Genomic DNA, 13,029 nt, shown 5'->3' with positions numbered 1-13,029 from the left:
ATTCAATTTGAGACAATGTACCCAGCCAGCTAGCCAGACCTTAAGATGAAAAGAAAAACAGAGCTGGGCATGGTGTGCACGCCTATAATCTGAGGCTGAGGAAGGAGGATGGTGAGTTTCTGGCTAGCCTAGGCCGCACAGTGAGCCCCTATGGGAAGAAAGAGAGAGGGAAGGGGGAGAAAAGAAGAGAAGAGCAGAAAAAGGACAAGGAAAAAAGTAAAAACAGTTTTTTTTTTAAATAAAGGGCTACTGTCCTTCAGAGGAAGAAGGAATGAGTGACCAAACAATAGTTGTCCACTATGTACTTGAAACTCACTAACTAAGTCTTTTGGAAAGCTATTTTTCTTTTCTCTGAATTTACATGCACTTTGCTTCACTCATAAGGAATGTTTCACAAGCTGATACACATTTCTATTCATACTCATATATATTTTATACATTTTTTCTTTCCCCTAGCTGTATATGACCTTGGAATAAGTCTATAAGCTTTCATAACCTCAGTGTCCACACTGTGAAATGGAAATTATTATAAGCCCTACCTCATAAATTGTTGGGAGGATTAAAATGCTTAATACAGTGCCCAACAAATAAAAAAATTCAATTAATATAAGCTAGTTATTATTATTTCCATAAATCCCATATTTGTCATTCTTATAAATATCTTCTCTACAGCAAAGTTACACTTCATATCTTTGTAGACTACCACAGCTCCTGAAGGGCCTTTGGCATAGGCAATATTCTACAAAAATCAACTGAATTCACCTGTGGTTTTTGACTCTGGAAATTCCAAATGTATGGAGTAAATTACACACAAAATATTCAAAAAGGTTTTGCCAGCTAAAGAAATCTCTTCAAAGCTGTCTCCAAATTTTATCAGGTTAATTCCAATGAATTTGTCACAATGATGGAGAAACTGAGAAGGCCCCGGATAAGAAATGCCTTGCCCATAGATGGTACACTGGTAAAATGAGGAGGTTGAATTACATCAGTATTCCCAAAGGGTTTTCCTCAGAACAGTAGTGTCTCCTAAATACTGCACAAAGCAAGAGTGTCAGAGCCAAGTAACTATTTAAATCCTGCACATTCTACCCCAGTCTTGGAGCCTCACAGTACACGTTTTTTATATTAAAAATTCTGAGAGGTTTTAGAAAGAAGACATCAGCTTCAATGTTTTAACCTAGTTACTTCCAAACCTAAGCTTAACATGCCTGGTTTGCTTAGGGAAAGAGAACCAGACTAGCTTTGTGCTCACAGCTAATGTCCTTTCCCCACCTATGTTGTCAGTGAACTCGGTAAGAATCATTGCATGTTCCTCACTCCTTTGTTCTTAAGCTCAGAGCATCTCTGCAGTTTGGGTCCCAATGAAGGGTAGCTCTACCTTCCTAGAGATGCCTATCAGCCTTCTATGAGCCTTTAGAGCAAGGCATCACTCTGAGAACTCTTGGCATGAAACAGGAGCAACTGACATAGCCTTCCTTTCCCTGGCAGCTGATGCCATCTTTACAAAGAGAATATTCTATCTGGCTCAGCTAGACCACCATTTCCCTAAAGAGAATCTGGAGTAAAATACGTGTTGAAATACTTTATTACTATCCCCTTCGCACAGGTTCTCAAAGCACCTTAATGTAATGAAGACTTGGCAGCAGCCAGCTCTGCAGGAAAGAAACCTAGTTAACTTTAGCCCAAATACTTCCCAATTTTATTTGAACCAGGGGTTCTTTTCTAAAACACCTATAAACAGATCAAAGACATGAAAGTTCCAAAAAACACTTTAGATATCTGGGGTCCCTTCCAAGTACCTCATTTTGTGATTTCTTTTTTATTTGTGAGGCATGAAAAGAGTAATTTTAATCAGGACTCCACTTAGGAACATGTCAGAATGTACAAAAGGGAAGAGGTAAAATTGCCTTCTTTAAAAAAATACTCTTGGGGTGGGAGTGTAGACCAGTGGTAGAATGTTTTCCTAGCACGTGTAACACCCTGCGGATGGGCCAGAGAACAGCAGCAACCACAAAAACTTCTTGAGCCAAACTGACAGATGACAGTTACATAAATTATATATATATATATATATATGCAATTCTGTATGACACATTCTGTTCTGAACTCCTCCCATCCCTGCTCTCCGTGCTGGCAGAAAAGCTCACATCAATTTTTCCTACAGTAGTTATATACTCCTGTTGAGTCACAGTCTACTTGTGTGTATACAGGGAATGCTAAAAACATGTAGTTGACTCATTGACGCTAAGAGCAGAGAAATGCCACAAGTGCAGGACAAGAGACAGAAAAGCAAGTGGGAAAATGTCTCAGGGCATTCCTCCAAGGAAGCTCTGGTTCATTTTTTAACCTGTTGAACACCTTCGGTGGTGGGGAAGTCAATTATATATTTCAACCAACTCTTAAGGTACCATCTTCCACTCAACAGATGAAATAGTATATGGTGATTCCAATAAAACTGGCTGCTTCTCTGATTCCTTCATTAGAAAGAAGGCCCCTAAATGAAAGTTAAGAACTATAAATGTACATCTCATGTGTGCATTTTGCAAATGTCCATGCACTTGCCTAGGTGTCCTAACATCCCAGCTTCACCTCTGTCCCCGACCTTCCTTAGCCTCTACCTGTGAGGCATTGCACAAGTTGGTTAGCCTCTCGAATGTTCATTTCTTCATCTATAAAATGCACCTACTGCTAGCTACCTCCTAAGGGTCGTGTCGTATTTAAGGAGTTGAATATGAGAATTGCTTGCACAGAAGTGCCTAGTTATTGATCCAATTATTATTACTGTTACTATTACTAAAATATGTATCATTAGATATTATTACCAAAATAATTACTAATATAAATACTGTTATTACTATGCTAATAATTCTTATTCTTTGTATCAAAGAACATTGACTTGGGGGGGGGTTATATCAGTTTAACCTTTTTGGCATAATATCTAGAATGGTATCACACATATTAGGGAATTAACGTTAAATATGAAAAAACTTATTTTTCACTGACCCTTTAAATGCTCTTTAAGTAACTTGTGCAAAAGGAGCCATCCGCCCAACATAGGAAAATAAATCCAGTTCCTCTGGCGTTTGTTTTTTGAGGTAGCCACAAGATACTAAAATATTGACGTGCTATTTGTAAGGTTCCCATAGCCAGCATGGGAAGTTAAGGGGTGGGGTCTCCCACTCCTGAATGCCCTGGACCCCACTTTGAAAGGTATTTGGTGTTAATTAACTAACTTGCAAAAATGTTGCCTTTTGGAAAGCAAAATATTTCGTCTTAATTCAGTTTTTCCTAAAAATAATAGGTTTGTGTTCTGCTAAGGATAAAAGCTCAATTTTCCAATGTCCTGTACAGTACCTAGAGACATAAATGATATAAAATAATGGATTATTTAAAAGTTTTAGAAATGGTCTCACCAAAGTCCTTCATTTTATGATAAGGAAAAAAAAAAGCTTACTTTCTAAAGAAATCTCTGTACTTTTTTTTAAATAGTTGAACTGTTTCCAAAGACTTCCAAAAGGAACATAATTCAGATCATTATTAAAAAGGAAGTGTATTTTCCATGTTTAACTTAAATTATATTTATTAGTCACTTGCAACCTTTCCTACAGAGAATTTTCCTTTGGCGGTTTTAATGTTTGGGTTTTAAAAGGGGGCCACCAATAATATATGGCTAATGTCCATGTAAATATTTTAACATTCTTATGTAAAGTAGTTTTTTAAAAGCTATTTTATATCCGTCTTTGTCATGGAGCTGAAAAGGAAATATATGCCATACAAACCAGTATCCCTGCCTTATAAATGGATTTTTTTCAACAATGAAGTCTGGGTGAATTTGCAAGACCAAGAGTGAAGTAATGTGTTAATAAGAGAAGCCAGTTTGGGGCCTTGTGAGTATTTGTCACCCTTACTTCCTCCAGTGGGTCCTGGCTCAGGTTTCACTCACCCATTGTTCCCAAGGATTCTCTGTACCCTGCCTGACCAACTTTCTCAGTCAGATTTTTAACAGTTATTTTGTTCCTTCAGAGCACAGCTAAGTGAGGGTACATTAACTTGAAAACCAACTCAAGCTATTAGAGGAACAATGTACCAAATACACTGCATTTTAACCTAAGGCTTTGTGAATAATGTTTTAAGCTAAGAGCAATGCCAATGGCTGGAGTTTCATGGGCTAAAAAATATGGCTACCAATTTCAAAGGAAAAGTCTCAAGTATTTCATTGTTTCCAAATTTTACCTTATGCTTGCTGTCTTCTTTGAAATCAGAAAGTAGAAGTTATTTCCTAGCAAGGCAATCACTTTTCATTTATCATAAAATTGATTTTTCCAACTTCCTGTAGGACCTGAAATCAACCAGGAAGTGCTTATCCAACAACAGCCAAATTCCTTGTGTATCACAGATCCTCCCAACAAACTTGACTACTTACTCCTCAGAGAGAAAAAAGCTCAGGGCTCAGCAATACATTTCTTCCTTAACTCTACCAGGTATCCAACATAAGATGTTATTCCCTTTGACTTGGTTGGGGTGGAGAGGGCAGTATTTTTGTGAGACTGCAATGATTTTGGTGTCTGTTTGTTTTTGAGACAGCGTCTTGCTATGTAGCCCAGGCTGGCCTAGAACTCTCAGACATTCTGCCTCTGTGCTGGGACTGTAGAAGTGAGCCACCATGGCCAGCTTCCCTTTGACTTCTGACAGACATTCATTATTGGAAATCAAGAGTGTAATTCTCGATTTCATTACAAATGGAATTTCTGAGCATTCTTCAAAATTCCTGAATTCAGATGTTATTCTGTATTTTCACAACACTTTACTTACATGAGGGAGTGGCTCAAGTGGTAGAGCGCCACTGAGTTCAAATCCCAGTACTACCAAAAAAAAAAAAAGAAAGAAAGAAAGAAAGAAAAAATTTCTCCTTTTACTTACATGTTTTTGGAGTAACTTTAATAATGAGCAAGGAATCATTTTTCTTGTAAGAGGATTATATAAAAAGTTTCAGCAGTAGCTTTTTATTTAAAAAAAGATATAATAACAAATGCAAAACATTATCGTGAACCAACATATTAAAATAAAAATATGCTGGATAAAAATAATTTTTAAAATTGTAAGATAGTACAAATCTTTAATACTTAAGAGTAATCATTCTTTAAATGAAAAATTTAAACCTATAAGACATCTGTTGTCTTCTCTGAAAGTGTTCAAATAACGTGATGTTTGGACCTTCTAGCAAGGTCAACAATACTATACCAAAGCAAATGTCAGAATTGCCAATTTAAGGACATGTTTTGTTTCCAAAACTTGGTATTTCTAGAACACCACTCAGCGATTTGTAATATATGTATTTGTATTTATATAAATCTCTAAACTTACCATTTACTTCATTTGCTGTTAGCAGGCAAGGCCATGAACACACACTTGCAACAGAACAACAGACACAAGGAAGTCTGTCTGAGGCTTCTTTTCTGCTCCTGACTCCATGTCAGTACTACCTGATCTCACTTCCACTTCAAGCCAATAGATTTCTTCAAACCAGTAAGGTCTCTTTACAGCCTATTAAGCTTTAATTCTCAGGAATAAGTGATCCTAATAATAAGCAAGAGATCACTTTCCTGATTTTTCAGCTGATTTTTTTCTCAGAATTCAGATCTGGAGCCCACAAATGGAAATGCCAAGAAGAAATTCCCAAATGGAAACACTATTTGCTCTTACTGTTTTCCTTCTTGACTCCAATTTTTCTGATTACCATATAGTTGTCACCTTTTAAAGTGCCCAGCTCACAATTATCACCTGCTCTCCAAATGGCCTCAATTCAGTGGGATGAGCTCTAAGTGACTATGTCCTATGTCTTGCATTCCTGACCATATACAGGGAGAGTGACCCAGCGAAGAATGCCTGGCTCAATTGGATTTTGTCACTATCTCTGGAATTTCAACTTTGGAACCCAGACATGCAGAGGCTGGGGGGTGGATGGGACAGAGGCTGGGGGGGTGGGTGGAGGGGACAGAGGCTAGGGGGAGGGCAGAGGCTGGGGGGGAGCAGAGGCACGGGGAGAGGGGGCAGTGTGGTCTGGCCATATTGATGGTGGGGCAGGAGCGACTGAATCTACTGCCACCTGTTGCCCATAGCTCTGAGCTTCTGTGAACCTCCTTTCTCTCAGTCATGAGATACTTAAGGTATGCTTATATTCTTCATTAAATCCTTCCATGATTTAAGCTAGCCAGAATTACTTTCTGTTTGTTTTCAATCGAAAGAACCTTAGTTAATACATCATTATTCCCAGGCCTTTGTTCCTTTAATTTTCTAGGAAAAGAAGACAAAATGCCTTACCGATTTTTAAAAGTGACAACATATGATACTATTTATGTGAAATTTAGGAACACACAGAGGACCTCTGCATAGTTTCTCATGCACACATTTGTCACGTAGGCATAAATCATAGACAGTATGTCCAGATCAGAGTTGCCGTGTTTGCCTTGACACAATGAACATCCCTATTTAGATCAGGTTGCTTTGGGGAATGAAGGGAACCTGGCCCAGGAAGAGTCACAAAAGGGGATGCAACAGTTGTGGTACTGCTTAATTTCTAGGTGAGCATGCAACCCAGTTTTCCTGGAACTGTTGAGTTTAACTTTGTTCTTCCACCGTACTTACCCATAGCACCCCCTTTATTTATTGAGCTATCCCAGTTCAAATGATAAATTCCACCCCTTAAGAGCACTTTAAAAAATTATAGAGAATGCTCCTCTGTGTTTTCCTTTATGTTTGAAATATTTTATAACAAAAGTTATGTTTAAAGTTACTATATTACGGGATGAGCTGCCAACAATCCCTTTCACTGCTATTTAAGCCATGTGTCTCTCTAGATCATCTGCCTCACACAGTGTTGCTGAGGACAGTGACCTACACTGAATGACACACAGCCACTTAAGTGGAATTTCTTCATGTTTATCTAACTCCTAATAAGTTATTTAGAGAATTCTTAATATTTTACATAGATTATACATTCATATGGTTCAAAATTCAAAAGGTACAAAAAGGGGTATACAGTAAAAAGTCTCCTACTTCACCCTTTATCTCTCTGGCAGCAAATAAATGTTTCAAGGTTTTGTGTGGGAGCTTCTGGGGATGAACCCAGGACTTTGCACATGCTAGGTAAGTGCTCTACCACTGAGCTATATCCCTCTTTCCCAGAGTTTTAAAAATCTTCTTAAAGAATATCCTACATATGTAAGAAAAAGGAGTTACATCTCTACACAAGTGTGTGCATTGCTCCCATTTAAGCCTACAAAGACCCTCTGAGGCAGCAATATTATTTCTTCTCTCTTACATGAGGAAATTAAGGGTTGGAAAGACTAAGTGACTTGACTAAGGTCACAAAGCTAGTAAACGCTGTGAGACTCAGATTGAAATCTCAATACTACATGCATGATCCTGAATTTTGACAAAGAGAAAGAGGAATTATTGTACCAAAATGAAGGCATAATTTAAGCATAGAAGAAATAGGCATCTGTCCAGGTTCATCTGCAAAGCCCACTTGCCTAAAACCATGTCCCCTAACTATATGAAATTTCACCACGTCAGCTTTACTTAAGAGCTTAGAGCAATCTGCTCTTTTTCTAGAGTCTCCTAATTAAAATAGGAATCAAAATCTTGAAAAGGTTAAGCATATGTTAACACAGAAAAACTCATCAGCACCCCTTCTTAGGCAAGCCACTGAAGGAGAAGTTCAAATAAAGCGGGTGAGGGCATCCTTGAGGAGTAGGGAAGAAGGTGAGACCGGATGTGACAAAGAAAGCCATCTTAAGATTTCAGGAAAATACAAAAGGTAGCATGGTGTGGATCAGGTGGAATCTGGAGGTAGTGCTTCTCTTCTCCAGGGGAGAGTGCGAACGCAGTCCTCCACTGCCACAAATTATGCAGTCAAGTTTCCCACATTTGGGGAAATAGCAGGGGTCAGCACATCCGGAGTGCAATGGATAAGCCTCGCCCTGGGAAAACCACCTTTGTGATCATGGTATCTCCCCTGCCAGGATCTTCTACCCTCTTCATTGGGACTTCAGTGGACCAGCCCTCATCTGGTCATTCTCACGACACCCACTGCTGTCAAGCTCAATGGGATCCCCCAGTGGCGGCACCTCTTTAGGAACAGTTGAAAAAACAGAGAAGGGAATTGGAGGACCCTTGAAATTGTCTAGGGAACATTTCACAGTGGTTCTCCTGGCCAATGCCCATCCTGATGCCTGTGTTCTTGCTCTCCTATTCTTAAGCTTCCTCCCATGTATCACACTGCATGTCTGCTATTGCTAATCAAAAGTTTAACCAGTTGCACCTGCAGGGATACCAACCTCTCCAAAACTGCCTGGAAAAGCTACTGTGAAGGCCCCATCCAGGATGCCACAGGAGCCTGAAGATCCTGCCCCATACAATGACCCTGCCAATGGGAAGCAGCTAAAGAGACCAATGCTTCACCCCAATTCCTGATCCTCAGCCCCTGCCCTCATCATGATTAAAGAAAAAATGGGGGAATGATAGAACAATAATGTCATCATTTGTAAATCAGTGGCCATTTTATCCTCAGATCTCACTTGAGAAACTCCCAAGGACAGCCCTGCCCTTAACAGAAAATCCTGCACTCTAAGACAGCCCCACCCCTACCAGAGACTACCACACATGCGCTAACTTCCTTAACTACCCCTTCTATAAAAGCCATGCCTGGCCCAGATTTGCTGCTGCACCATCTTTTCCCTGGCCAGCCTGGCAGTTTGGGCCCGCCATTAAACTTTGCTCTATGGAAAAAAAAAAAAAAAAGATTTCAGGATTATTCCCTGAATGTGACCTAACTTTGTTCTACCAGGATCAGCCACTGACTTACTAACAGAAGACCACAGCCAATCTGAGTTGATTGCACCATGGTAACAAATATTGATTTGGTCCCTTTATTCAACATTGTCATCTAGTTCTTTTTTTGGCCAAAGAGTATATTACAATCAGAAAGTGGGCAGTTAATTCTATACACAGTCTCTGAGTTAACCAGGAACACCCACCCTAACTCATGGCAATTTGGATTCTGAGCCATAACTAACTCTCTTCTCCCCTAAGCCTCAAGTCCTTGATAGCAAGCATAAAACCAGATATGAAAGAGGAGACAATATGACAGGACCATAAAGGATTGTAAAAAAAACCACCATATGCAATTATAGTACTGGAGGTGTGGCTCAAGTGGTAGAGTACCTGCCTTGCAAGTGCAAAGCACTGAGTTCAAATCCCAATCCCACCAAAAAAAAGCATGCAATTATATGTCAAGAGACTGGATAACTTAGAAGAAATGAGCAAATTCCTAGACACATAAAACCTAATCATGAAAAAATTAAAACTCTGAACAGAGAGATAATGAGTACAGAGGTTGAATCAGTAATAAAAAGTCTCTTACCAAAGAAAAGACCGGAAACCTGATAATTTCATGGCTAAATTCTACCAAACATTTAAAGAAGTCTTTCGGCCTTCTCCAAAAAGTCAGAGGATGGAATACAGTTTACAAGGTCAGTGTTCTCTGACATTAAGGCCAAACAAGGACACTACAGGAAATGAAAATGATGGGCCAATATTCTGATAAGCATAGATGTAAAAAATTTTAACACCAAATTCAGCAACACATTAAAAAATCATTCACCGTAGTCAAGTGATATTTATTCCTGGAATGCAAGGATTGTTCATCATACACAAACCAATAAATTTAATACACCAAATTAGTAAAATAAAGGATAAAAACCATATGATCATATTGACACATGTAGAAAAATCATTTGGCTCCTAACATCCCTTTGTGATAATTAAAAAAAAAAAAAAAGAACTCTTAGTGGGTACAAAGGGAATGTACCTCAACAAAATAAGGGCAAAGAAAGGAAAAACCCAGAATTAACACGTTCAACAGTGAAAAGTTCAAAGCTTTTCCTATAATATCATTATAGGAAAAGAATGCTTGCTCTTGCCACTTTTACTCAATGCAGTGTTGGAAGTCCTAGCCTGAAAAATTAGGCAAGAGACAGGAATAAAGACAGGCATATAGAAAAGGAAAAACTGAAATTGTCTCTGCTGGTGACAATTATGTATAGAAAACCAAAAGACTTCACCAAAAAGACTATTAAAACTGATAAGTTAATTGTGTGAAATTGCAGGATACAAAATCAATATACAAAGCCTGTAATACACAACAGAGCTGGCCCTCTGACATGAAAGTCAGAGGCAAGAAAACCTGTGTGCAAACTCAGAAACAATAAGCTAAATTATGTTTATGTCTAAAGGATGTTAAGAGTTTCATTCACGTTTTATCAGAGCCAATCTGCAGATTCAACAGGAAGTTTATATTCAACAATCAGCAATGACATGGTAGAGGGAAAGCAGAGGTCAGGCCTTACCTTGGAAAGTGCCAGTAATTGTCTCAATATGGTAAGCAATATTTGTTCCTGAGCCAAACATTTGTCTAAGTTGTATATTACTTGCACAACTAGATAAGTCAGTCAACAGCAAGGAGAATGTGTAGCTGTGTAAGACTTGGGTCTCAGCCATCTAGCATGACAAGGGAAGACAACATTTTCATCAAATGCAAATATTTTTGTCTTGGCTTATTATTCTAAAGTCAACAGTTCTAAAGAAAGTGTTAAAGTACTTGCTATAACCACCTCTGGTTCATCTTTCCCATTGCTCCTAAGAGATTTCAGTTGCACAAAGTCCTCCACTAACAACCCTCTCTGCTGAAATCTGTATTTCCAAAGACGAGTGTCCAGAAACAGAAGATCTGGAGTGGGGAGGTTCTTCCTACTAGAACTGCTGCTTTGGTTTAACTTGAAAAAGCCCACAGTCTGTTTCTAATCATGAACATCTGAACCAGCAGGTCTCCCGCAAGCAAGATTCTTCCTGCTCACTTAGTTCTATATGCACCCTACAGATTGCTTGTTGAGAAATGGAGCTGGCCAGGAGAGCAACAGTCCACCAAGACTGATTTAGCAAGACACTTCCATATCACTCCCCCAACCAGCTGGAGATTCTCTACTTCTCTTGTATAAAAATCTAACTCATCTTGCTGAATTTCCTGATTTAAAAGTCTAATTAATTTTGCCAAACATGTGACAGAAGGAAACCAAGTACACCAGCTCCCTCCTCCTACCAGACTGCTCCAGACCAAAGTTATTGCATTTTCATTCTGGAAAAAAAAAATGGTTCAGATATGCTATAAAAGGGTTGTCAGGCAGTGTCATCCTCTTACCGGTGCCACAGGACCTTGGTTGATAGCACTGGAGGAAAAAAAATCATCCATTACACCAGCCACTTGGTTCAATCCTCCATGACAGATAAGAACAACAGCCTAATGTCTCTTACTCTTATAAGTACTGCAAAATACAAAGAAGTTGCACTTTTTGTTTCATTTTGAGCTTGTTTCATTATAAAGCCCAGACTGGCTTCCAAGTTGCAATCCTACACGAAGCCTCCCAAATGCTGGGATTACAGGCATGTACCATGATATCCAGCAGGAGTCACAATTTTAAAATGTGACATACTTTTTCTGAGAAATCGGATTCTTAGAGATGCAATGTTAATGTTGCCTAGTCCTGCCAGAGCCAGCTCCCTGAAGCTCAGCTGTCCATCAGTGTTCTGGAATAAATAGAAGCAAAAAATAAAGACCAGGGAATTAAGGAAAGAGGCCAAGAGAGGAAAGGAAATAAATCTATTTGCTAATTGCAAAAGAAAAAAAATACACAAGTACATGGAACTATATAGACATACATGCATACACATAAATTACATATGTAACAAGCCCATAATGGCTTCTCCTGGTTCATGCTTTCTTTCTCCTTATCCTGCACCATTTCAGACTCCCTTTCTAAGTTCTTTTATTTGTAAATGATCAGCGCTCCCCCATCACCCCTTCACTATATCCACTTACACCATCAGCTTTCACAGCTGCCATATCTCCTCAGACCCACCAGTTTCCCTTTCAAGTTCAAACAGACCAACACTATGGAGTGGGCACCAATGCATCATCCAAAATGCTTTATTTAATTTTCCTGCACCTGAGAGGAATCTCAGGTTTGCAAACTGGAAGGAGTCAGAGCTGCCTCTACGTATTCCGGGGGGAGAGAGTGTCATGTGAAGAAGAAAGCTGATTGTGTGGATCAAAAAGAAAAGTCCTTTTGACGGCAACCGTCCTCTGAATGCACTCCTATTACCGAGGTTCCCAAGAAAAAATGGTCCAATAGTGCCACTTACAGCAAGAGTCAGCAAGTGCAATAGACACTGTGATGTTTCGGCAAAGAGCAAGCTTTGCTCTTTTTTTTTTTTGCTTTTTTTTTTTTTTTGTGATGGTGACAGGAAGCCAGTGCAATTAGCTTGTCGTCACTTGAGAAGGAACTGCTAATGTTAGGTTTTGCTGAACAACAGGGAATGACTCCCTATTGAGACATAGAATTTTTATCCCAGATTCCTGGTGTCTGAAATGATAGTTCAGGGAATCCTGCATAAATCCCCTAGTACACGTAAATAAAGCATTTCTTCTTTGTAATCAAGACTTTCCCTAAAACTGAAGACAAATCCAGACTGTAGGAACTACCTTCTCTAACTCCTAGCTAGCTTGCTTTCAGGGTTTTCAGGTCAAAAAGAAACACAGCCCAAAGACACTTTCTCCTTAGGGATCATACACAAACTCACTCTGTTTCTTTCCCGCATGGAGCAGCCCAACCATCCTCCCTTTGGCTTGTTTATGGCTAATGTAGATAAACCTTGGACCGCTCATCCAGGTTTGGCCAGGGATTCCTGCTTTGAGAAGCCTACCCAATGCCTCTGTATTCAAGCAAGCCCAAGTAGAAAGGCTCAAGCAATCATGGCTGCCATTCAGTCCCCCAGACTCTACAATTAAGAATGGAAGTCTTTATCCTTTTTCATATATGTGTTAGTGAAAGATGAAGGATTTAACTCTCCCTTTTAATTGGCTACATTGTTTAAATGCATCAGACATTGACTCCATCTTCATTTTGCCTAGAT

General features: G+C 39.2%; 1 protein-coding gene and 1 non-coding gene across 2 annotated transcripts in view; both read right to left on the bottom strand.

Moving 5' to 3' along the window:
- The window catches only part of Pgm5 (phosphoglucomutase 5), a 172,429-nt gene extending 161,106 nt beyond the window's left edge, over positions 1-11,323 (bottom strand). The window contains exon 1 of the mRNA XM_074051978.1: positions 11,258-11,323. Within this exon, the coding sequence (XP_073908079.1) occupies positions 11,258-11,308 (51 nt within the window). The 5' untranslated portion in view covers positions 11,309-11,323. The remainder of the gene's footprint in view (positions 1-11,257) is intronic.
- Positions 7,869-8,032, bottom strand: LOC141415841 (U1 spliceosomal RNA). The gene has a single exon (XR_012440797.1). It is a non-coding gene; the product is annotated as a U1 spliceosomal RNA (small nuclear RNA).
- Positions 11,324-13,029: the final 1,706 nt, after the last annotated feature.

Source organism: Castor canadensis, chromosome 13, assembly GCF_047511655.1.
Source record: "Castor canadensis chromosome 13, mCasCan1.hap1v2, whole genome shotgun sequence".
Taxonomy (NCBI): domain Eukaryota; kingdom Metazoa; phylum Chordata; class Mammalia; order Rodentia; family Castoridae; genus Castor; species Castor canadensis.
Note: the sequence above shows the minus strand (reverse complement) of the source record. Positions and strands in the feature narration are given on the sequence as shown.